This window comes from Ochotona princeps, chromosome 2, assembly GCF_030435755.1.
Source record: "Ochotona princeps isolate mOchPri1 chromosome 2, mOchPri1.hap1, whole genome shotgun sequence".
Taxonomy (NCBI): Eukaryota; Metazoa; Chordata; class Mammalia; order Lagomorpha; family Ochotonidae; genus Ochotona; species Ochotona princeps.
In genome coordinates, this window is record NC_080833.1 from 111,057,585 (window position 1) to 111,083,173 (window position 25,589).

Here is a 25,589-nt window from a genome sequence, read left to right on the forward strand (position 1 = left end):
GGGAGACCCGGAAGAGGTTCCTGGCTCCTGGCTTCGGATCGGCACACACCGGCCCATTGCGGCTCACTTCGGGAGTGAGTCATCGGACGGAAGATCTTCCTCTCTGTCTCTCCTCCTCTCTGTATATCCGGCTTTCCAATAATAATAAAATCTTTAAAAAAATATGATATACCCATAGCCATGATGTAAGTTGTCTTTTCACGTCTTGCTGTTTGTGGTGGCTGCACACATTAGCTGAAAACTGCAGGCTCATTGTGCAGCAGATTAAGAGTCATTATTAACGATGGCAGAGCAACTTTATATTTCAAAGGGGTCTTTTGATCATTTTGAATTTTGCTGATTTCTTGTCTAATTTAGTTGGGTTATCTGTGTTGCCTCATGATAAGCTGATGAAGAGCTTATATCAGGTGTGAGGGACAGGTTGGCTGTGCCCACTTTTTGTTGGTTTACATTCTGCTTTGTCTAGGGATAGAGGGGGAAGTCTTCCTCACCTCTCTGATGATGTTCATGTCCAACAGACTGCCATGCTCTGAAGCTGACCAGGAGTTCAAGGCCATGCTCTCAACCTTGGTCTGAGGGCTTCTACTGCCCCCGGATTAGTACATACACAATCCACTGCCTGACAAACAGAACAAACCTGGTGTCATGGAAAAATCTGTCAGTTATTGGAAAGGGGCTCTTTCTTATTGTAAACACAAATATAAACAGACATTTTTTTTTTCTTGTACCATGATGATCTCACTAACACACTTTGAAGACTACTACTTTATAACGATAGCTTGAGCAACTTACTGGAGAATGCAGAGAAAGAAAATATACTCAGAAAAGCCACTCCAGGACATGTATTTCAGAGAGCTTTTGTGAAGTGGGTAGCCAGCTGTTTTATTTCTCTGGACAGTGGACTGTATTTTCAAATTTCATGAGTCACACAAATGATCCTTATTGTCAGAAAGCGGTCTTGTTTTTTTAATGTGTGTTTGTTGTCATTGGTTCACTGGCTTATTAACAAGGGAAGTTGGGTGGGGAGGGGAGTAGGTGAGCAGAGGATGAGGCCACCTCAGCTTGGTCCTCTTGGCAGAAATGGACTGCTTAAGTGGCAGCTGCTGGTTCTCCATCCAGATATTGGCGCTCAGCATCAGACTCCTTTTAGGTGAGTGGAGGAGCAGAACGGTGCGGCGGGAGGCTGAGGCAGCTGTGAGGGAGGAGGGGACCAGCCAGGATGCTCATAGAATCAACTTGCTGATTCCTAAAGCACTGCAAAGGCTGACCTCTTTCTGTGTTGGCTCCAGGTTGCCTGCGCACAGCCCAGGAAGCTGAGTCTCAAACCTCAACTCCAGAAGGCAGCTGTTTATCCTTGCTGTAAACAGCTGTTTATCGTGCTGTGACATTAAGAGTTGTGGCTAGGGCTCAGGTTTCCTGTTGCCCTGGCAGAAACCAGCTCTGGCGACAGGCGCAGTCAATAGAGAAAGGAGACTGAGCTCTTACCACACTGACCTTTATGTGTGGTTACAAGTTGCTTCCAAACCCTGGGTGGCAGGTGTGTGCTGTGGTTACTGCCTGGTGAGAATTAGGCTCTGGCTTTGTGTCCTGCCCCCTGCCCTTGAGTGCAAAACCCTTTGGGGAACCAAAGAGGAGCTGAGCTCTGCAGTCAGACCCACTGGATCTCAACTCTGGCTCTGCCCTGTACTGGCCCTAAGACCTTGCAAACAGAATATGCTTGTTGGCAAGTAGTTATTCCTCTCTGAGCTTCATTTCTCCCAGCTGTGAGATGGTTAGACTAACTCCTCCCTCCAGGTGCTGTTTGTGAGAGTGAAGGAAACACACACACTGACCACTGTCTGACACAGGGAGGCAGATGATTTATGTGTAGGACCTTTAACCTCTCTGCCTTGATGAGAAATAAACAAAGAAAAGAAAACAGAGGGCCATTTTCTTGCCTGTGATTCACAGTGGCACCATGATACAGTTTCTTAAAAATGAAAAGGATTTTCCTCTGGCAACTGATAGTATTGTGGCAACAAAAGGTGTGTCCTTTCCCATCTCTCCTGCTCTTCCTCCACCTCCTGCACAAAGGTGGCTGCTGCCAGCGCTGGTCTTCCTTACGAATTAATAAAGGAGACACTGCTGCTGTTGGTAGTAAGTGAACAAAGAAGGTGGAGAAAGAAGACACAGATAAATAAGCCTCAGAGATGGTCATTCTTATGGGAAATCATGCATGCAAATTAAAAATGAGATACATATTTACCTATAAAATGAGCATTTTTATGAGAACACCCAGTGTGGCCATTGAGCAGTGCCACACATTCCCTCGTGTGTTGTCAGGTAGTTAATCAAATGAGTCAAAGCTTCTTGGTATTCTGTTTACATTGTCAGAAACATTTGCATTTGAAATATTAAACATTTCTTTACCACGTGAGCTCCAATTCTGGGATTTAACCACAAAGGAAGAATATCACACAGAAGATGCATATGCACAAAAAATTTTCATTAAGGCCTAGTCATAGTAACAACAAAAGAGGAACTCAGTAAGAGAGTGAATTACCTCCGATCAAGTCACAACGTTAAGGTGGTGTTAGTGACTGCTCTAGGTGAGCAAGACTGGTTTGGTGACTGAGAACTTTCATGAACTGAGAGATTGAAAGGATTGGGTGCCGGTTTTGTGAAGCCCCAGCACTGGCCCCCAAGTGTTATTGGCATCCCTTGAAGGATAATAGGCAACCCAGCTAGGTGGGTATCAGCCTTACCTGAATTCTGAGCAAACACAGAACAGCTCTACCTGGTTCTTTTAAGCTACCACATGGCAAGGGCAGGAGGGATTGTGGCTGGGACCCAGTGCCCCTAGCACAGTGTTCTTTCCATGCTTTCAGTGCTGAGAAAACTAAACCCCTTTCTTGTAAGTGCATGGATTAAAGCAGTTTTAAGCTGTGCTGAGTTTATGCATTAACTCATTTTTAGTAATAATTGAAGTTAATTGAACTGGTGACGCATTGTCCTTTTTCTGCTGTTTTTAATTTATTTTAATTTTAAATGAATTTTGCATCTTTTGTTTTAATTTTTATTTTGAAAACATGATTTCACTGGTTTACCCCCAAATGCGTGCGACAGACATGACTAGTCCAGAATGAAGTCAGGTCTCCATGTGGGTGGCCGTCAATGTCTTAGAACTATCAAAAATTACTCAAGTAACATTCTCAGAACATTCTTCTATAAGATGTCATAAAACGACCATTCTCCTTTCCCCAGGTGCTGCTGTAATTTGACAGCAAGGAACTTCCCCTTCCTCTTTTGCCCTCTATGGACACAGGAGAGGAAAAAAAATGAAATATTTATCCCACCTACCTATTCCTCCAAACCTGACTCTTCCCATCATAACTGACTCTCTCCCCACTAACCAGAGGCTCACATAGGAATGCATCCCTCTCAACTAGGTAAACAATACTAAAAAGTAAATAAAGATTATTAAAAAAACAAAAAACAAAAGAATTCATAGAAAAAATTATATTAAAAATGAAATGAAAAAAGAACTCTGAAAGGAGTTGGATGGAACTTCATAGAAATAGACTGGCTACATGATATTGGAAACCAGAAAATTGTTTTAGGTTTAAATACATAAAATATTTTTGTATAAATATAACAGGAAATGGTAGAAGGAATGTAAAAAAATGCATAATGGGGCCAAAAAACACAAAATAATTTCTGGATTAAAAATGCAGACATGATATATTCTCCAATAGGAAATTAAATTATGCACAAGTCAGTGTTGTTGAAGTTATTGCATAAAGTAACCATAATCCCAGGCCTAGTGCAGTAGCCTAGCGGTTAAAGTCCTCACCTTGCAGGTACCAGGATACTATATCAATCCCAGTTTGTGTCCCAGCGGCTCCACTTCCCATCCAGTTTCCTGCTTGTGGTCTGGGAAAACAGTTGAGGATGACCCAAAGTCTTGGGATCCTATACTTATGTGGGAGACACAAGAAACTCCTAGCTCTTTGATTCAGATCAGCTCAGCTCTGGACATTGTGACCACTTGGGGAGTGAATTTGTGGACGGAAGATCTTCTCTGTCTCTCCTACTCTCTGTATAACTGACTTTCCAATAAATAAGTCTTAGAAAAAAGTAATCACAATCCCACTAAATAATACCAACTGTGTTTAGAAAAAATAAATACAGTCTTCATATGGAAAAATAAGCAAAAATTTCCCAAACTATCCTGGAAAATAAACATAATCAGGAGACCAGCCCTATCAGATACAAAAACATGTGATGGAAATATGATCAGTAAAATAGTAAGTTAAGAGCACGTGAATCAGCCTAGCGGCTAAAGTCCTTGACTTGTACATGTGGAAATCCCATATAGGCATCAGTTCTAATCTCAGCAGCCCTGCTTTCCATCCAGCTCCCTACCTGTGTCGTGGGAAGGTTGTCTAGAACTGTCCAAAGCCTTGGGACCCTGTGCCTGCATGGGAGACCTGAAGAGGCTCTGGGCTCCTGGCTTCAGTTTGGTGCAGCCCTGGCCATTGTGGCCACTTGGAGAGTGAATCAGGAGATGGAAGATTTTCCTCTCTGTCTCTTCTCCTCTCTGTATATCTGACTTTCCAATAAAAATAAAATAAATCTTTTTTTTTTTTTAAAAAGAGCACATGGATAATACATAGAAATGATTTTGAGGTAACTAGCTAGTCATCAGGGGAAACAGTTGGATTCATACCACATACCTCAAAGCAAAGTAAATTCCACAAGTGCCACAGATTTAATTACAAAGAAAAAGTGTATTGAAAAAGTTGGTAAGGAAAGAGTTGTTCATTTTCCCCTCCTCCATCTCCAAGAAGCACCACATGGACAGAGATGCCTCATGCTTGAAGGAAGGAGAGGCAATTGAGTCCAGGCTTAGGATCTAACTTATTAATGGAACTGCCATGGTAAACCCTTGGGTAAGGCAGAGTACTGTGGTTCCTGAGCCCCTGGGCTTGTGTTTAATATGTGGCCAGGAATTGCCTCCAGCATCCAATCTTAGACAGCACAGTGGAGTGAGGGTTGAGTGGAGGGAGACTCTACCCACTGGGATTTGGGGCAGGAGGGTGGCACAGGAATAGATGCTGTTGGGCGAGGAGCTGTATGATGGCTGTGTAAAGGAGGGAATTACGCACATCTGCCCTTGCAGCTGTAGAGATCAACCCTGAACCAAATGGAAGCTCCCTTGGTAAGGTAAACAAGATACCACTGGAAGTCTTCATGTAAACCATGGATATCTGAGGTGTTTACTGCTGGAGAATCCTGGGCCCCTTGCATCACTGAGCCCAGTGTGAGCAGCTGCCAGGTTACCACACTGCTGCTTGACACCGGAAAGAGCTCATCACAGTTTGCAGTCTCCCCTTTCTAGACTCCTCCTGCATGGAGTCACCTTGAGAACCTGTTCTCCTGGAGTCCTGTGAACAAGTAGGGTAGGAGGCAATGAGCCCTGTAGAGGATTTTTCATTCAGGGAAACTCAGCTTACAATAAGGAAGAAAAGTGTAGGGGTATTGAGCACATCTCAGTCCCTGAAGAAGCCTCAGCAGAGGAATCAACCTGAAAACATTCCGACTCAATAACTTTACAAATGATGCATTACAAGTTCATGGTGGATGTTTTCAAGTTGTAGGTAAACATCATATTTCTCTAGATAGTGAAAGACCATAAAGAAGATCTCACAAGTCCCTTTAAATGAACAGAGAAACAGAGGAAATCAGAGTCAGCTGAGACAAAAACTAAGATCATTCACACAGAGGGAAAACAGTCCATTCTAAATTTTAGTTATGAACTCTGAAATACAATTATGATTCCAAAAGTCTGAAGAGAGATCTTTCAAAATAATTCAGTAAGACAATAACAATTAAAGGAATAAAATCATATTGAGACTTATGGGTCATTATTAAGTGAGCAAATGTTTGCACTGTGTATGCTCCAGTAGGGGAACAGATGGGATAAGGCATATAAAACTGTTCAATGAAACAGTGGTGAGGAGATTCCAAATCTTGGAGAAGACTTGGATATCCAAATCCAGAAGTTTGTAGGCTCCCTAATAGGTTGACTCAAAAAAGATTCTCCATAAGCATATTATAGACAAATGACCAAACAAAACAAAAACAAAAACAAAAGAAAACGTAGAGAAAATTATAGGAGCAGCCACAAGGAAGTGTCATGTCACAAGGAAATACCCAGAAATTAATGGCAAACTACTCAGCTGACATCCTAAAAGCTGAAAGAAATTGGGATGAGGTATTCAAAATCCCCATAGCAGGGTGGGCTAGGTGGGTGGAATATTCTCTAGGGAAAGATTTCTGTCAGAAGTGGAGGTGAATTTAAAACTTTCCATGACAAGCAAAGCTGAAGGGATTCTTTGGGAAATATTTCAGGGCATCCTACGTTAGAGTGGAATGATCACCCTTATGAAAACTATCAGAAGAGCAGGTGCCCAGAAGAAAACTCTAACAATATGTATTTTTAATTTTAATTTTCTATGATTTTTATTTGCTGTTCATAGTTTTATATTGTTTAGAACGTAGTTATGTTTTTCTTATACTCATGTGTTTTTTTAAAAAAGATTTATTTTATTTTCATTGGAAAGGCAGATATACAGAGAAGAGGAGAGACAGAGGAAGATCTTCATCCAATGATTCATTCCTCAAGGGGCTACAAGGGCCGGAGCTGAGCTTATCTGAAGCCAGGAGCCAGTATCCTCTTCCGGGTCTCCCATGCGGATGTAGGGTTCCAAGCAAGGCTTTGGGTCATCCTAGACATCTTTCCCAGGCCACAAGCTGGGAGCTGGATGGGAAGTGGGGCCACAGGGCTTAGAATTGTTGGCCATATGGTATCCTGGCACATGCAAGGCCAGCACTTTAGATGCCAGGATACCGTACTGAGCCCTATACTCATGTTCTTCAAAAACAAACAAACAAACAAAACATTTTATTTCAGAATGGTTTTAAATCTACAGAACAAAGATCATGAGAATACTTTACAGTTCCCATGTAAGCCTCAGCTCACTTGCCCTGTTACTACCAGCTGATGTGAGGACTTTCGTCACAATTTAAGAAATAGAAAAGTAGGGGAATTTTACAAATTAAAAAGAAAAGATACAGAAGCTGCATGAGGCTCATCAACCATGCTCAGGTTTTCATATCGTGGCTATGTTATTCTGTTAAAATGAACTGTAAAGCATTTGATTCTTCTTTTTTCTTTTTCATTTTATTTACATTTTGTTTGGAAGAAAGAGAGACAGAGAGAGACTAATACACAGAGGGATGTCTTATTGAGGTTTGCTCACAAATTGGCTGCAACAGCGAGAGCTTGGCTTAGTTGAAGTCAGGAGCCCAGAACTCAGCTCGGTCTCTCATGTGGGTGACAGGGTTCTGGAGTAATCCTCTGCTACCTTCTGGGTGCACTTCAACAGGAAGCTGGATCAGATGAGAAGGAGCCAGGGCTTGATTCAGGTACTGAATCAGGTACCACTGATTCAGCAGTGGTCACCAAAGGGTGGAGAAGGGCAAGGGCAGGGGGCATGTGGAGAGGTCAGTCAATGGAACAAGTTATAGTTAGTGACAGGATAAATTTTGATGTTCCATTGTGTGTGTGGGGGGGAACTATAGTTAGCCACAATGTGGTGCATAGTTCAAAACCGCTAGGTGAGAAGTTTGAATGTTCCCACCTTAAAGATATGATAAAGGTTACTCTAATTTGATCATTACACAATATGAAGCATACATTCTATCCAATAATTATGTATGTCTATTTCTGTATCAATAAATGTTTTAAATGCCATGTAACATAGTTAAAATGGTGAATTTCATGTTTTATACATTGTATCAATCTAAAAAAATACAACACACAAGAAATCTGAAATAACATTGAAAAAGAAAGGATGAGTTTTAACAGTCAAGAAAAGTTTTATGACATATCAGGCACCCAAAATATAAAATCTCTAAAATTAGAAAAGTTAATAGATTTGACAACATAAAAATAAAAAATTTCTTTATTATAAAAATGACTATACAGTTAGGAAAAATTATAAAAAATGGGATTGCTCATTAGTTGAAGAAACCAGATCCACAGCAATACAGTGAAATCCAATGCAAACATAAAGGCAGCCTTTATGTATTTTAATGAAATTATTGCCAATATAAATCATTAAGCAGAAAAAGCACAGTAAGCTGGCATTTGTGTAAAAGAGCAAGGGAACCACGTTTTTTTTTCTTTTGCACATGAAAAGATTATAGGCAAAATGAAAACGAATAAAGAGGATCTTCTCATTGTTTGCCATTCTGTGCTTTTGGAATCCTGAGCCATGTGTCTTCAGTAGCTTTTCAAAAGTGTAATAAAATTTAGAAATCCTTTTAAAAAGATTTATTTATTTTTATTGGAAAGTCAGATGTACAGAGAAAATGAGAAACAGAGAGAAAGATCTTCTGACCACTGGTTCACTCCCCAAGAGTCCACAAAGGCCAATCTGAGGCCAGGAGCCAGGAGCCTACTTCAGGTCTTCTGTGTGGGTGCAGGGTCCCAGTGCTTTGGGCCATCCTCTACTGCTTTCCCAGGCCAGAAGCAGAGAGCTGGATGGAAAGTGGAGCAGCCTGGACATGAACAGATGCCTGTATGGAATCTTAGTGCATGCAAGGCAAGGACTTTAGCCACTAGGCTACTGCGAGAGGCCTGAAATTTACTTATTTTTAAAAATTAATTAATTAATTAATTTTTTATTGATTACATTGCATTATGTGACACAGTTTTATAGGCACTAGGATTCCTCCCCACCCCTCAACCCCCCCCCCCCCGGTGGATTCCTCCACCTTGTTGCATCACCACAGTTCAAATTCAGTTGAGATTCTTTCATTGCAAGCATATACCAAGCATAAAGTCCAGCATCTTATTGTCCAGATAAGTTCAATGGTTTCTTGGGGAGACCATCTCTGGTCTGAAGGAAGAGCCGGCAGAGTATCATCCCGATTAATTAAAAGCCCTGACATTACATCAGTAACAATTTATAACGTTATGGAATTAGTTGATATGGTGTTGAGTAACCAATGTTAAAAGAGAAAAAAGAAAGAATACAAGTTCTGAACCACATCCTGTGACTTCTACATTGACATTTCAATTTTTAGTTTATATACAACCAGGTGCTATATACCTTAAAATGGCTATAGATTACTATTCAGCTGTCTCATGTCTATTTTAATTTTAGTATTTAGCAGTTTATAGTGTTGAAGCATGATTTTGCTGAACCTGGCTGTTTTTCGGGTAGTCTAACTCTATAACTCTAACAAGATGTATATCAACAGTTTAGGTGAACAGTTTTAGGGGGGGTTGCAGAGAAATCTTCAATACTTTAGTGAGGAGTAACTAATCTTTGTGTCCCACCCAGTGAATTATAAGTGCATCCCCGCTGACAGTTTCCTGTCTGATTCTAAGCTTTCCTTGTTGTTCTCTATCTATTCTAGTTTTTTTGTATGTTTGTTTGCTTGATTGTTTTGAGGGGTTTCTGGAGCGACCCTGATGGTCATTGCAAGAGAGGTGGGGACCCAAAGTCGGACCCAGGCAAGGACCAGAGAAAGCTCCTCTTCTTAGTCCCGAAGGAAGTTTACTGTTCTTCTGTTTCTGCAGACTGCTCAGTGCCCCTGGTTGTCATTCCGATGACCTTGGATCCTGCAAGGCAGGATTTGGGCTTCTTCCATCCCATGTGGTAGATCCAAATGGTGGTGGGTAACCTCAGAGTTCTTGGCCTCTGAAGGCACTCCATTTCCCCGTGGTCTCCTTGGCAGTACTGATAGTACTTGGTGAGGATCTGGGAGTCTTCAGGGTTGGGATACAGGCCTTCTCCTGTCCACCTGCTCCACCCTGGGGTCCCCCTGCCCCCTGGAGAGGCCTGAAACTTAATAATCTTTAAGCATCCCTTTGATGTGGGATAAACAAGCAGGCAGCTATTAGGTCTGTGAGCCAGAAGTCACAAGCTCATGTCCCCCTCCCCACGTGCACTCCTGCTGGCCAATCAAAGTGCCTGGCCTCCCAGACGTACCTGCTGTATCCCAGGTGCACATGGAATGCAAAAGGAGGTGGAAGATGGGAGAACCTTCTCTTTCCACCTTGGGCCTCACTCATTTGCAGTAGCTGTCCTTTCTGCATCCCTACAGAGCTTTGCAATCTCCTAGATTCCTATTCTCAGGCAGATCTTCCCAAATAACAGCTATGATTTTTGGTTCCTGTTTTATTCTTAGTATAAAAACAGTTCTTTGGCTCACTCATGTGTATTTCAGTGTAATGCTGCTCCTACTCCATGTGAATATGTTTATTCCCTGCACTGTCAAATAAATTTTGTTTCTGTTTTCACACATATCATTCTCCACTTAGTATCTCTATCTCTGCAAAAGACATAAACCTGAATAAATATTAAAAAATTCATTGTTCACATCACCTTGACCATACAATCCTCACTGGAAGCTTTTACTAGAAGTTTCCATAAAGCATATTCCTCTGGAACCAAGCAATAAAAGATGCATGTACACAAGGTTTTGTGAATTTCTGTTCATAGGAAAACAGTCAAATGACTATTGGTTGAGGCAAAGAGGAGTTGGGAAAACTGGGGACATTGGCTTTCAGAGACCTAGAAACTCACATGTGTTGGAGCTTGAAGGTAGATCTGAGAGCCTGCTGGGCCTTGAAAAATTTTTTTAAGGTTTATTTATTTATTCATTTATTTATTTATTTTTATTACAAAGTCAGATATACAGAGAGGAGGAGAGACAAAGAGGAACATCTTCTGTCCGATGATTCACTCCCCAAGTGAGCGCAACGGCCAGTGCTGTGCTGATCTGAAGCCGGGAACCTGGAAGCTCTTCCAGGTCTCCCACGCGGGTACAGGGTCCCAAAGCTTTGGGCCGTCCTCGACTGCTTTCCCAGGCCACAAGCAGGGAGCTGGATGGGAAGTGGAGCTGCCGGGATTAGAACCGGCGCCCATATGGGATCCTGGCTCATTCAAGGAGAGGACTTTACCCCTAGGCCACGGAGCCAGGCCCTGGGCCTTGAAAATTGACAACTGTGATAGCTACATATGTGGCCAGGTCAGGGTTAAATCCAAGAAGCTTGATTGTTGTGAATAAATTTTCAATGAACTTTGCAGTCCAGATATCTCTGACATACTGGTATACATTTCTTTATGTAGAAGTGGGATTTTAGCTGGTTCTATTTTTAGTTTTTGAAGGAATCTTTGTACTATCTTCTATAATGTATGTACTAATTACATTCCTATCAACACACATGTGTACGAGGGTTTTATTTGTTCCACACAGTTTTTCCATGATAGCTGTTCTAACAGATACGTAGGATATCTCATTTTCATCTTCATTTACATTTCCCAGATGGTCAGTGGTTTTAAATATTTTTGGTATACCTGTTGGCTGTTGGGATATTTTCTTTTGAAACACACCTATTCAGATCTTTTGCCCATTTTAAAATTGAGTTGTTTTCTTATTATTGAGTTTTCTGAATCCTTTATGTATTTTGGGTATTAACTGCTTATCAGGTGTATGGTGTGTAAATACTTCTGCCACACAGTTAATCTCTTCACTATATTGATTGTTTCCTTGTTTGTGAAGAAGCATTTTGGTTTAATGTAGTCTCATTTGTTCATTTTTGTTTTTCTGTGTATGCTTTTAGAGTATGAATTTAGGTATTACCTTGCATAGTACTAACATTTTAGCATTGCCAGTTTTTATATCCGGGAACATGAAGTATCTTTCCATCTATTTGTGCCATCTTTGTTGCTTTTATTGATTTTTAATTAATTTTCACTATATAGATCTTTCACTGCTTTAACAAAATGTGTCACAAATGTTCTACTCTCTATTAAAATTACGCCAAAAAGGATTATTATCTTGACTATTTTTTAAAAAAATTTATTTATTTTATTACAAAGTCAGATATACAGAGAGGAGGAGAGACAGAGAGGAACATCTTCCGTCTGATGATTCACTCCCCAAGTGAGCCACAATGGCCGGTACTGCGCTGATCCGAAGCCAGGAACCAGGAACTTCTTCCTTCCAGGTCTCCCACACAGGTGCAGGGTCCCAATGCTTTGGGCCGTCCTCGACTGCTTTCCCAGGCCACAAGCAGGGAGGTGGATGGGAAGTGGGGCTGCTGGGATTAGAACCGGTGCCCATATGGGATCTTGGTGCTTTCAAGGCGAGGACTTTAGCTGCTAGGCCACGGATCCGGGCCCCCTAACTATTTTTTTAAAACAGAATTTGTTTTGGTATGTAGAAATGTTACCATTTTTTGGTGTTGATTTTATATACTGAATTTTAACTGATTCTGTTTACAGTTTTAAATTTTTTTTTGGTTTGTGGAATCTTTTACAAATTAAGACAATTTCACATTTTCCTTTATAATGTGCAAGCCTTTTGTTTCTTTTGTGTCTAATTGATCTGACTGTCATTTAAAATACAAATCAGATAGGTATAGTGAAAGCGGCTATCATTGCCCTACTCTTGATCTTGGAGGAAAGCTTTCAGTGTTTCTATATGAAGTATGAAATTAATCAGGGGCTCATAAACATGACCTTTATTATGTTTCTGTCTTACTGTTAGACTTCTAATTTTGTTTGTCAGTTTTTCTCCCTGAATTTATTTAGCTGTGTATATCACATAGCACACAGAAATTCTTGACTACTCTTAGGTCAGGAAGTTTGTAAATCTCTGTTTATTTACAGACATTTACTAATACTTTATTTTTTCCTTTGTTGATGTCATGAATCTCTGATTGTTCATGTTCCTTTTGATCATACATTGCAGTCTTTGTATTTAAATCAGTAGTCATGTATTGGTTTCAGGAGGGAAAACCCTTCAACAGTCAGTCCATCTGAGATTCAGGGCAGGCCGTTAGCCATAGGTCATGGATATAATTTCTACTTGAGTCCTTCGGCAGGCTCTTCTGGTATTTGGGTCAGCATGTAGGTGGGACTGGTGCTGGGTTTCGAGGGAATATACCTAGGGACTGGGTCTAATGGTGACAAATTTGGAGCTTAAGTACATTTGGACAGGCATTCATCCTCATAGCTGACCCAGAGTTGGGGTTCACTACAAAGTAGACCTGAATTCTGGGTTCATGAAGTCACCTCAAGCCAGAATCCCTAAGGTTGTTCTGGAGCCTGAATATACAGGAGATGTCCCAGCCTTGAGGTAAGTTTTGATGAAGTGGGACTTATCCCAGGAATGTAAGAGTAGTTCCTCATTAGCAAGTCAATTTATGTAATATTAATAGGATGAAATGGGGGGGTTAGCAATGTGCTAATTTTTAGAGGCAGAAAAATAATTGACAAATTTCAACATATTTTCAGCTTTAAAACTAGGAATACAGGATAGCTTTCTTAATATTATGAAGGATATTTTTGAGAAAAGCCCACAGTGAGCATCATAGTCAATGGTAAAAAAACTAAATGCTTTGCCCACTTTCCTTACTGCTATTTGGTAAGTCCTAACCAGAGAAATTAGGCAAGAACGGAAATGAAAATGGGACAGAAGGAAAGCACACAATTCTTATTTGCAGATGAAATGATTCTTTATATATAAAATCAAATCTGATAGTTAATAAAAAGCCTATTAGAGCTAATAAAAATGAACACTGAAATTATAGGATACAACCAACGTGAAAAAAATTGCTGTGTTGCAACACATCAGCAATGAACAATCTTAAAGAAAGCAGTATTTCATTTATAATTGCACAAGAAAAGTGTTTAGGAATAAATTTAGCACTCTCTTAATGCACGTTGGAAAGTAGTAGAAGGTAACCTCAGTGCTTAGTCCCCTGACCTTGGTTCCTGACACCCATAATGGAAGACCGAGATGGAGTTCCAGGATCCTGGCTTTAGCCTTGCCCAGCCCCAGACACTTTGGTTAATGATCCATTGGAACATTGTGGGGATGGGCTAGTGTGTCACTGGGAGAGGGCAGAATGGGCAGGGCCAAACAAACCTTAACTCACAAGAAACAATAGACATCAGGTTGGAGCACAGGTCATGCTGAGTAGGCCCTTGCACCTACTGATCTGCGTGAGCCAGGGATGATAAGCCACAGCATCTAAGGGGCCAGGACAAGTGAGGGACTCTGCCAAGTTGAATCAGAGCAACCACTGGCCTGCACATGATCTAAGGCCCGGTGGGGAGCTAAGGGGACACCCCAGCTGGGTTGAGGTTCCCACCAATGAGCGCATGGGCTGGAATTGGGGCAGCATTCTGGTCAGGATACGGTTGTAATTCTCACTTGGCACAAGTGTGGACTGGGAATGGAAGCGCCAAGCCGCGCCAGACTCCAACACCATCTGGTGCTCTGGAGGACCAGGGGAGATGTGTGACAGACTAGGCTAGGTCTCAGCCCTTACTGAACCATGTGTGAGCTGTATAGGGGTATGGAAGAGCCATGGCTGGGTTGAAACATCCAACAGTTAAGAAACAGATTGGGTTGAAGGCAAGCCAGGAAAAGTCACTGTTCCTGCTAGGACAGGAGGTAAACTGAGTAGGGCTGGCTCATGGACCCACTGGTATGTGCAAAATCTGGCATTGGGAGAGTTTCTGATGGAGGAGCCTGGACAATTTCTCTGGCAGGAAACAATCCCTGCAAGTAAGCACAAGAAACAATAGGAAACAGCCCAGAACAGCCAATGGAAATTTTCCCACCGGCATACACATGGCATGGGTTGGGGGCAGACCAGGCTGAACCTGTTCAATCAACCGCTGGTGAGTCCTAGCGCCAGAACAGAGTGTGGGTCGAGCCAGGTTTGGTTGCGACACATATCAGTATACATTAAGGAATGCCAAGGTGGGATGAGCTGTACCAGATGTAGTTGCAGCGCCCAAACAGCACATGTGAAAACCAGGGAGAGGAGGCAAAGCGGACAGGGGAATGTGGGCTCCCCTGTTGGACAACTACTTCCATTGGAAAGCATGAGTTGGGATGGGGGCAGATCAGACTAGGCAGGGCTGTAACACCTGTGGGCCTCATGTGAGCTAGATAAGGGAAGGGCCATGGTGGGCTGGCTGTTCCGACTGTTGCAAGCAAAAACTAGAGTGGGTGAGGGTTGGTTGGGCTTAGCCGCAGCATTAGCTGGCAGAGGCTGGCACTGGAGCTAATTCTGTCAAGTCTAATGCCAGAACCACCTAGAGAGTGCATAATCTGGGAGTGGATGTGGCCTAGATGGGAAATAGTAGGCACCTCCCTTGGGGTTACCACTCTCACTGGACTGCACGAAAACCAGGTCAGGGGCAGGGGTGGCTGTACAGAAAGGCACCTGCCAGTAGGTGTATGGGCTGGATAGTAGATTGGTTGGGTTGAACTAGGCTTCAATGCCCATTGACATGTTCGAGAGCTAAATGGGATGTGGGACAGACTGGACAAGCCTGCGGTACATACTGACAAATGGGAACCAGGGTAGCGGGCAGAACTGGTGGGGATTATGGGGAGTCACCCCAACTAGGCTGCAGCTCCGACTGGTTTGCGTGAGGACTGAGTATGGGTCGAGCTGGAATACAACACCCATCGGTTCACGAGGAAGACAGGGCTGGAAACAGAACGGACGCAGCCATCGCAACGCCCAGCATGTGCATAAGCTGATTGGTGTGACGGATTGTGTCGGACTCTGTACTAGCAACCTCATGCAAGTATCAGGCCTGGGATCATCTCAGATGAAGTTTCTTTGGAGATCCCTCCAACTGAACTGCTGATCTTAGAACCCCAACAATGAAGAGACCGTCAGCCAGTGGACTCTGAATAGGTTTCATTGCAATTGAAACGGTGAGATTGGCAGCAATCCAGAACTGATGAACTATCAAAACTGTTTGAGCAGGACCATCAGAGCGCGCCTCCCATTGGGGATCTAGGGTGGGTGGGAGGTTGGGTGGGACTTTTCCCTTTGTTTCTCTCCTGACCCCAGATACATGGAAAAATGATAATATTAGTGTGGAAACAATGGTATTACCCACTTTCACCCTGTAGCCCTTGACCCTATGTACCCTAATCAACTAAGTAAGATTATTAAAAATAATTTAAAAAAATGACCCATTGGCTCATTGCATGGAAGATCTCTCCCCATCTCTCACCTACAAATACAGCACATCTTTAAAACAGTGTTAAGTAGATTAAATCACTCTGCTACAGACCCTCAAGGCTTCCTGTTGTGCTCCAAATATAATCAAACTCCACATTTTCACCAAGACTTCCCTGCTTTTCAGTCTCCTATGTTCTGCACTCATGGCTATTCCTTTTGTCCAACATGTAAGTAAAGCTCATTTCTTCATCAAAATGTTTGCATGTGCTCTTTTCTCTTCCTGGAATATTTCTTGCTATCATTCAAGGTACAGTTTAATTGACACCCTCATTGGGACTTTTCTGGAAGAATCACATTGCCACCCACACAAACCACCACTGTTCTATCAACTTGTTCCAAGAGTCTTTCATGGTTCTTAGTTACACATAAGAGAACTGACTAGCTGAATGTATGTATTAGAATTATCAGGCACCATAAACCTTAGAGAACTCAAGGTGACTCTGCTTATCTAATAAACACACTCTAAGTCCAGCCCAGCATGATTCCTGGTATAGACACTGCTGCTCACAGCCCAATACCACTAACTTCGGATGCTTGTCCTGTCTTAGTACTATTTGGATATGGCTACTGCCATGATACCACTGTCATTGGCTTAGATAATGTAATTCTTTCCTTTTCATATAACTGGCTTGTATTTGAAAGTGTGGGGTAAGGGCATGTGATTGGGGGAGTCTAGGTCAAGTGCCACCCAAGTATAAAGGAAGCTGGGAAAACTATCTATCTGGAATTTTTTAGTTTCTGTAGTGCGACATAGGTTCTGAGTCATAAGGTAGGGAATTCATTCATAAGGCAGAAGAGTCTCCTCTTTGAGGAAAAGAAACCCTAGGGCCAGGGGACAGATGTGCAGTCTGTGCCTCATCCTTCTTAAAAAGGTCAAGGTGAATTAGAAGCACAATATATGTGCTTATTCATCCTTTTCAGCACTCTCACTGAGCAGGAAACTCTAAGAAGGCAGGGACCTGGTAGGCTTAGTCCTCGTTACAGCATGGCACCTTTAGGAGTAGCTTCTCATTAAATATTCCTTTAATTAAATTAGGCTGAGAGGGCTGGTATTGTGGCATAGCATGTAAAGCTGCCATTTACAATACCAGCATCCCATATGGATGCCAGTTTGAATCCTGAGAGAATCTTCATTGCTTGATTCACACTCCAGCTGTCTGTAACAGCTATAAATAGGCTGAAGTTGGGAGCCAGGAGCTTCACCTAGGTTTATCAGGCACAAGCACTTGGGCAATGATCCAGTGTTTTCCCAGGTATATTACTAAGGACCTAGGCTAGAAGCAGAGCATCTGGGACTTGAACCAGTGCCCATATGGGTGTTGGGATTGTGGGTGGCTCCTTTATTGGCTATACCACAATGCTGGCTCCTATTTTTCACAATTAACAATTTCAGTTCTTCTGCCTGGAATTAAACAAGGATTGTGTTGGACACAAGCACCGAAAGAAAGAAAGCAGAAGACAAAGAGGGTGACAGACATAAGCTTTCCTCAAATCTGTTGGGTTGAGGCCAGAACAACGCTTACTAAGTTACCTGTGCAGCTTGTTTTCTTGTCTGTCAATGTGGAGGTCATTCTCCTTTTGCTAAATATCAAATCAATGTGATGTAGAAGCATAGAGTAGATGCAACACCTTGTTTCCTCTACCCCTTCTTTCCTCTAACTTTAACTCTTCCTTCACCAGGTTTCCCGGCTGTGAAAGACCCCAGTTCTTCTTGTACACTGAACAGAACTACTGGGGAATCTGTGCAGTTGACACTGAACTCCTCACCAGACCCTAATATCCGAGAGATTGAGTGGTCTTGGGAGCCCCCATCTAAGGAAAGGCAGCTTCTGGTGTCCTGGATACTCAATGCCCCTGGTCCTGATTGGTATGACATTAAAGACCTCAAGAACAGATTCAACCTGACGAAGCTGGCTTTCCTGATCATCATGAATGTCACCGTGGAAATGAGTGGGCTGTACACAGCAGAAATCAAATTCCACTCAGAACAATCTCAAGTGAAGGCCTTTCGACTCTGTGTATATGGTAAGATGTGGGTCACCACCTTTCCAAAGTAAGTTAGCCCAACCCAGCATTTCCTTTAGTGACATGAAACTTGCCTAAATAAATGTATGTAAGCATGGGCTTTCTGTGATGTTGAAAAAGGAGAAGACTACAGACAATAAAAAGGCACATTTATAGTTATTAACTAAATAAAAATAACCTGACATTAGGTAATAAACTCAATGTGGGTTTTTTATTTGTATCCTTTGTGATGTTTTAAAAATAAAATCTAATTTTTAAAAAAGATTTATTTATTTTTATTGGAAAGTCAGATATACAGAGAAACAGGAGCAGAGACAGAGGAGATTTTCCATCTGATGATTCACTCCCCAAGTGGGAAGCCAGTAGCCTTTTCTGGTTCTCCCATGTGGATGCAGGGTCCCAAGGTTTTGGGCAGTTCTTGACTGCTTTCCCGGGTCATAAGCAAGGAGCTTCATGGGAAGCGGAGTAGCTGGGATTAGAACCTGTGCCCATATGGGATCCTGGTGTATGCAAGGTGAGGACTTTAGCTGCTAGGCTACTGAACCCAGACCCTAAGAACTAAATGTTAAAGACACTTTTAGCAAAAGTTAGCTAAAGTTTCTTAAATTATATAAGTAAAAATCCAAGAAAATCGAGATTCAGTGCCACCCAAAAGGATAATTGTTCAATCATAAAATGTTACATTAATTATTAGAACACAAAAATATATTATTTGGTTGTCTCAAAAACTGACATAAAGAATTCTTATTAAAGAAAAGTGGGCAAAAGAGAATGACAAAATTGCATATTGAAAAAGATGAAAGATGAACACTAAACAGGAGTTTACTGTTGGAACTGGTCATTAGGTGAACTGACCTGCAGTCTAGTTGGAGAGTTCTCAGGACAAAACTCTGTCTTAGATCCAAGTTGAAGATGCAGAGGATGACCCAGGCTCTGTCTCCTGGCTCTCCCAGGCCAATGAGCCAACTGTTTTATCCTCCAGGAAGTAGGGAGCCTGGGTAGGCCAAGAGTTAGAGGAAGTGGGAAAGAAGTTGGAAGGTACCCAGCCTCCCAGAGCACTCTTTGTCTGACTCTACCTACTCTCCGTCATCTTGCAGGGATGTTTTAGCGGTTTTCTAACCTACTCTACTCTTTCTCTTTTTAAATCATTTTTCCTGCTCATAAGATTTGATTCCTGGCTGTTTTCTTCATGTGCCATTCTTATTTGCAATCCTTGCTCTTATGTGCCTGGTCCTGCCTGGTCCTTTCTCGTCTTTGATGTGTGCTGGTGGATTTTCAGGGAATACCCATCTCCCACATCTCCCCTGCACAACCCACAATTCCTCCTGTAGTGAAAGTTGGGGAGGGATGAAGAGATCCAACATGGGCAGTGGGAAAATCTGTAACAAAAGGCTAGATTGACTGGATTCAGTTAAGGTGTTCAGTTAATGAAAGGTGTAAAATATGCCAGCTACTTTTCTGGGCTCCAACTTCTCATTCTTGACCCTGATTCTCTTGTTCTTCTTGGTTATTAAATTTTAAGTGTAGCTTTCAGAGTAATACAGTTTTATCCCATTTCATTGGCAGCATTGGCTCAAATGACTAAGAGAGACAGTTTATATCATCAAGATAACACAGATCTCAGATGTGCTGAGATCAGCAAGCATCTCTGACCCTCTGGCTTGTGGGGATGAGAAAGATAATGAGTATTCTCTCCTCTTTCTGGTGGGACCAGATGGTCTCTAATTTTGCCTTTCATCAGCTTTGCTCCCCTGGGCTTCTCCATGCAGTCCCTTGGCAGCTATGCATCCCACCCAAGCAGAGAACAAAGGGGCTTTCTTGGTGCTCTCCATACAGGAGCAATTCTAGTACTCTGAGGCTTTGATACCATGATGACTCATATTGGTCATTCGTCAAGGGAATAACTAGTTCTCACTGGCAAGAACCAAGCTTTCTACTCTGCTGTAACCAATGCCAGAGTGCTGTGATTGACAATCATATATAAAAAAGACAAGGTTGTAGCAGAAAAGAAATTGCCAGAAAAAAAAACCCAAAAGTGCTACTAACCAGTTTCCCTACATTCTCTTTTGTGCCCTGATAATGCACCAGTGCCCCAAAGAAATCTTCCAACTTACTTGCTTAATCCACATTGCGTATAAAGCTAATGGCTGCCCATGGCCCTGGAGGCCCTCTGCCACTTGCTGCCAACTTCCTCCTCATTTCCACAGATCTGAGCCTCGTGGTGTCACTCCCTTGCCTCTTCGCTTTCAGAACTGAATGTTCTAAATAAGGCCTGAGCTTTCTGCCCTTAGAAAGAGCCTTTGTGCTTTGAAATGTCGAGGTTCTTTCAACATGTTCTTCTCTGGATCTTAATGTTGTCTGCCTTACACTGGAGCCAGCCATGTGGGATGCTCGTTCCTTGAGAACAAAATCTGCCCTCTGGTTTCCTTGGCATCCACGAAGCCTCTTACACTGCTCCAGTGGGTATTCAGAAAATACTTCTCTGGCCTAACACAGTTAAGCAATATTTAAGGGAGTCCTACAAAAGTATACTGGATCTTTCTAGGCTTTTTATTACTAAAACCTGATTGATATTCTTTGACTCACTGAGAAGAATCTCTAATACAAATTCATCCGAACTAGTTGCTGAATGAAAAGCTTTAATGCATGATCTGTCAAAACACACTTCCACTTCCATGATTCATAGCACTTTGTACTTAGATTTGTATTTAAATTATTAAATCAAAGTGCTAAGTGCTTTGCATTTACTAAGTGCTAAGTACAAAGTTTTTTAAAGTGAATCCTCTAAACAAGCTATGGTAAAATATTATTTTCTCCAGTGTGCCTTGGAAAGGATCCAAGAATTATTTTTAATAATTGTCTTATATTGATGATTAGCAAATTATGGCTACAGCCCAACATCTGTTTTTTAAATAAGGTTTCACTGGAATGCAGCCACATCCATTTATTTCCATATTGCATTTGGTAGCTGTGTACTACAGGGACAAAGTTGTGTCATTGTGACATTATGGCCTCTACAACCTAAAATATTTGCCCTATAAACCTTTATGGAGAAGTGGCCCATCCCTGCCCTGAGGATCTTGCTGCCATAGCTGCCCCGTTGCAACCTCATGATGTTGTGATGAAGATTAAAGGCGTTAATAGGAAGACCTTGGAGCTGTGCCAAAGCTGTGCTTTTCATTTGTTAATGGAGTAAAGGACATTGATAGATTTCGTAAGTATAACATCTTCAGGTTTCCCTAATAAACCTAGCTTGATTGTGATGTATTCAGATATTATACTGGTTGACTTTTAGTTTAGGGATTTAAAGTTCTCTATTTATAACCAACATTAATCCATGGATTTGCAAGTGTGTTTGATTTGTTCCATTTTCTTTTTGGCATCCTCTTTATCTGATGTGGGTATTCCACTTAAATTGTTCTTTAAGACTGACCTGAGGAGTAATTTACTTTTTTTTCCAAGCCCTGGAGCAGTGTATGAAACACAAAGTTTATATCCCTTGGCCCTTTGGTAATGCTCAGTCTTCACTTAATCTTAGCCAAAAGGTTGAGAAGTGATGCACTTAGTCTTAAAAACTTTCTAATTTCTTCCATGTCTATAGGTTTATTCATGTTTGCTGCCTCGACCTAACTGAATTTATACTTTCATTTACAGTTTCAAATTTGTCATATGTATTTGGATATGGTATTTCCTTCAATTCTTTTAATAATATCTTTTCTAGATTTTAGCTATACCTCACTTTTCATTTCTAATGTCATTTACTGATGACTTTAATATTCAGGTTGTATCTAGCAGTATTTTTTTCTTGTAATTAATACTTTAGGAAAATCAACTTTTGATTTTGCTGATTGAATGGTTACTCTTTTGTTGTTCTCCATGTGTATGAATAAGGAAAATGCCTGACTATGTGAACATGAAACTTGATTTTTCAAAGGTTTACATGAAGAGTGGTTTGTTTTCCTCATGTATAAAAAGTCAGGGGAGAGCGATGGCCCAGCTGCTCAGCTTCATCACTGACGCACTCTTTCTGTTCTGGCATCCTTGCAAAGCTTACGGTCATGCTTGTTGCCTCACAGCTACAAAATGGCTGCTTCTCAGACAGCATCCACCAACACAGCCAAAGAAGAGGGCAAGAGGACAAGTCTGTCTTGTGTTGAGGCTTTTTCTTTCTACCATTGAAGACCTTTCATCCCACCTAACTGTTTCTCTCTTGCTTTGTTGGTCAGAACTGCAACCAAAACAAAGAGCCAGAGACAGAACCATCTTATTGATGCCATGATAGATGAAGGCAATAGCAGAGCGGGTAGTGGGAGTGAGTGTGCAGTGAGCTCCCTCGTGGGTTGTCCTCCTGGCCATTCTGGTCTGTTTCTAGCTGTTACAAATCCTTGCCTCTGATCTGTGTACATCTGTCTTTCCGTTTAACAGTGGATTTGGTAACTTATCCTTGCACTTTCAGCATCTTGTGTGTGTTTGTGTTGTTTCACTTTATTTTGTATCAATATACACATTTCTAAATTGTATTAATGGTACATGTTGTTAGGTTTGTAGAATTCTCTTTTCATCTTAATCTTTTTAGTCCTATTTTTTGTCTGGAATAACTATTTCTATATCTGTAATAATTTTCTTGACTCTTTTTAGACTTTTTCTTGTATCTTTCTTGTAACCTCAATGCGTATTACTAGGTAATGTGAGTAGCACTCATTGGATTTATCTAAGCTGAGAGTCTTGGTCTTTAATAGAGGCATGCAATGCATTCAAATGTTTTTCAATTCTGTTTTACATACATGGATCCACTACCAACATCTTATTTAAGTTTTCCGCATCTAATAGTTTCCTTTTCATTGCTTCAAACTTCTCTAGGATCTTGAAAATTATGCAATCCTTTACTTTCATCCTTTTAATTACTAGACAAATTTTTACTGCAACATCTCAAACTCATTCCTCCTTCTGGGTCTAACAAGAGTTTAACACGTATTTTTCATCATAATCTCATTCTACCTCATGTTATAATCATATAAATGTATACACAGTTTTATAAATATGTATACATAAACATTCATATGCAAAGATGATTCTAAATGTGTGGAAACAGAAACAAAGAACCAATTTGTTTTAGTAAAAAGCATTTGGAAGCTATGCATAAGTTTCATTATACTTATTATGTAATGAATAATATTATAGACATGAATGCAAGCTTAATTGATTTCTGATTAGTGTTATACTTTATTTCCTTATTTCTACCTGTTTTTTTATTCATCCTTTACTCGTCTTAAAACTTAGTTTTTCTTTCATCCTTTCTTATCCTAGAGCCTGTTCCATATCCCCAGATTAAGACTTATTCTTCATCAAGCACACCAGGCTGGTGCAATGTTACTTTCGAGTGTGACACTCCAGGGTACACGGAAGACCTCACTGTATCTTGGATGAGCAATGATCTGGGGCAGAGTAGGACACTGGGGCCAACCCCCTACTCCAAGAATCTGAGCCTGAGCCTGCCCATAGACCGGTGGAATGGCCATCTCGCCTGTGTGGTCAGCAATCCTGCAGACTGGAAGAATGCCATCTTAGACCTGAGGGGCATCTGTCCACAGAAGGGTGAGTGTGATGTATGAGCAAGGGTGATTAAAATGATTGGCAGAGATGCAGTGGGGTGGGGGATGGGCAAGGCTGGGAAGACTCAAGAAATTAATGGGATGGATGTACATTATAAGGCTGTTTTAATGGTGGGATTAAGGGGTTCTGTTCCAGTGAATGACTGCAGTCTTGTTATAGTCCTCAAATGTGCTTGCATAGAAGCTGTGCCTGTGTTTGGAATATGTGTCATCACCCAGACATACAGAGCACATGGGAAGCCCTTCCTCGAGCAACAAAGAGTTCTGGAGGCTGGATGAGTCATTAGAACCCAAGCAGAGGAAGAGAAGGCCTGGAGGAGCAAGGATGGATGAGCCTCTAGAACCTCCTCACCCTGGTCTTAGGGTGCTCACTGCCCAGTTCAGGTTCTCCCACCGCTGTGCATGGCTTGGCCCATGTATGCCTGGCTCATGCAGGTGGATAGGTGCCTGCTGCTTCTACTGCAGGTCTGGCCTGGCCTTCCATAGCATGATCATCTCCCTTGAGTGTCTAAGCCACACTCAGCTTCCTCTGGTCAGTGTGAGCTGTAGTGGCCCTCTGCTCACCACAGTCACCTACTTATGACCACATTTTCCGCAGTCAGCCTAAGGTCACCTTGGCTGCATGGAGGGACTCTCCATGGGGGGTGAGGGTGTGTTCACTTACGAAGAACCTGAGCTCTCAGCCCCTTGTTATAGCAGATACTTTCCTAGCAAGAAGCAAACCAAAAAAGGTCTACCAGTCCAGCTTCTTTGTCCTGCTTATATCTGCCTGAGCTCTGGTTGCTCTTGTGGGGCTCTTGTCTGAGCAGTCTGTTCTTGGCCATGTCCTTATTAATTCCCGCCAGGAGTGCTCTGCTTGCAAACTTCTCTGAGTACCTGTTGTATGCTCTGGGGAAGCACAGTGAAAAAGAAGACAAGTCCTTGTCCTCAAGGAATTTAGAGAACAGGGGGCGTTTCACTGGGTGGCCTTCAAAAGACTAGTTATGTGTTTGAACTTTCTATCTAAAAGATACTTCTATGTCACAGAACTAAAGTCTCATGGACAGAACTATTTCATCCTTTGGCAAGTAATTCGGGGTGCTCTTCTGGTTGCACTGCTGATCCTGTTTGCTGGACTGTACTTTTGGAAGACTTGGCGGGGGAAGAAGAAGGAAACAGGAACAGGTAGATTGCCCTTCCCCTTTCCTGGCCAGTTAGTTACCTTCCTTCTTCCCCCCAGGTTCCTGCACCTGTGTTAGCTGCCAGATAGTGTCCCCTGCAGAGGAGATGGTGGTTGTGGCCATGAACTTGGTGTCCATGACATGGGAAGGATCAGTGCTCCCAGGCATAGAATCAGCCTTCAGTCTGTGTATGACAGGTGCTGGCTTGCAGATGGACCACAGGGTTAATGATGGTGGCATTGACTGTGTACAGCCAATGAAGGATGAGATTCAGGAAGACAAGGGCTACTTGAGAGTTGGAAGTGATGGCTAGCTGGGCCTAAGCACATGCATGTCTTTGTAACTGACATGCAAGTTACTCTTGTGCTTCTCAAATCCTGGTCATGCTATTTGTCTCCACTATTATTTCATTTTTTAATAATTTCAGTAATATTTTAAAATTAGAAATCTAAAATTGCTCAGTTATGTTACCAGATTATTGGGGGTATTCACCAATGTTGCTGGTCAGTGGGTACTGTCTGTGTGCTGGTTCCTCTGGGCCTGTTTTTTCTTCAACATCTTTGCTTAATCTTGGTCTTGTCTCCCAGGGTGGAGGTGAACAACATCTGGAGTAAAGGAAATTTACCATTATCATCTACAGTTGGATTCCTAACCTAGTTAAGGCTGAAG

General features: G+C 41.9%; 1 protein-coding gene across 1 annotated transcript in view; it reads left to right on the forward strand.

The window, feature by feature from the left end:
- The first annotated feature begins 1,080 nt into the window (after nt 1-1,080).
- The window catches only part of LOC131479515 (uncharacterized), a 104,830-nt gene continuing 80,321 nt past the window's right edge, over nt 1,081-25,589 (forward strand). The window contains exons 1-2 of the mRNA XM_058660475.1: nt 1,081-1,150; nt 17,804-18,148. Of these exons, the coding sequence (XP_058516458.1) occupies nt 1,081-1,150; nt 17,804-18,148 (415 nt within the window). The remainder of the gene's footprint in view (nt 1,151-17,803; nt 18,149-25,589) is intronic.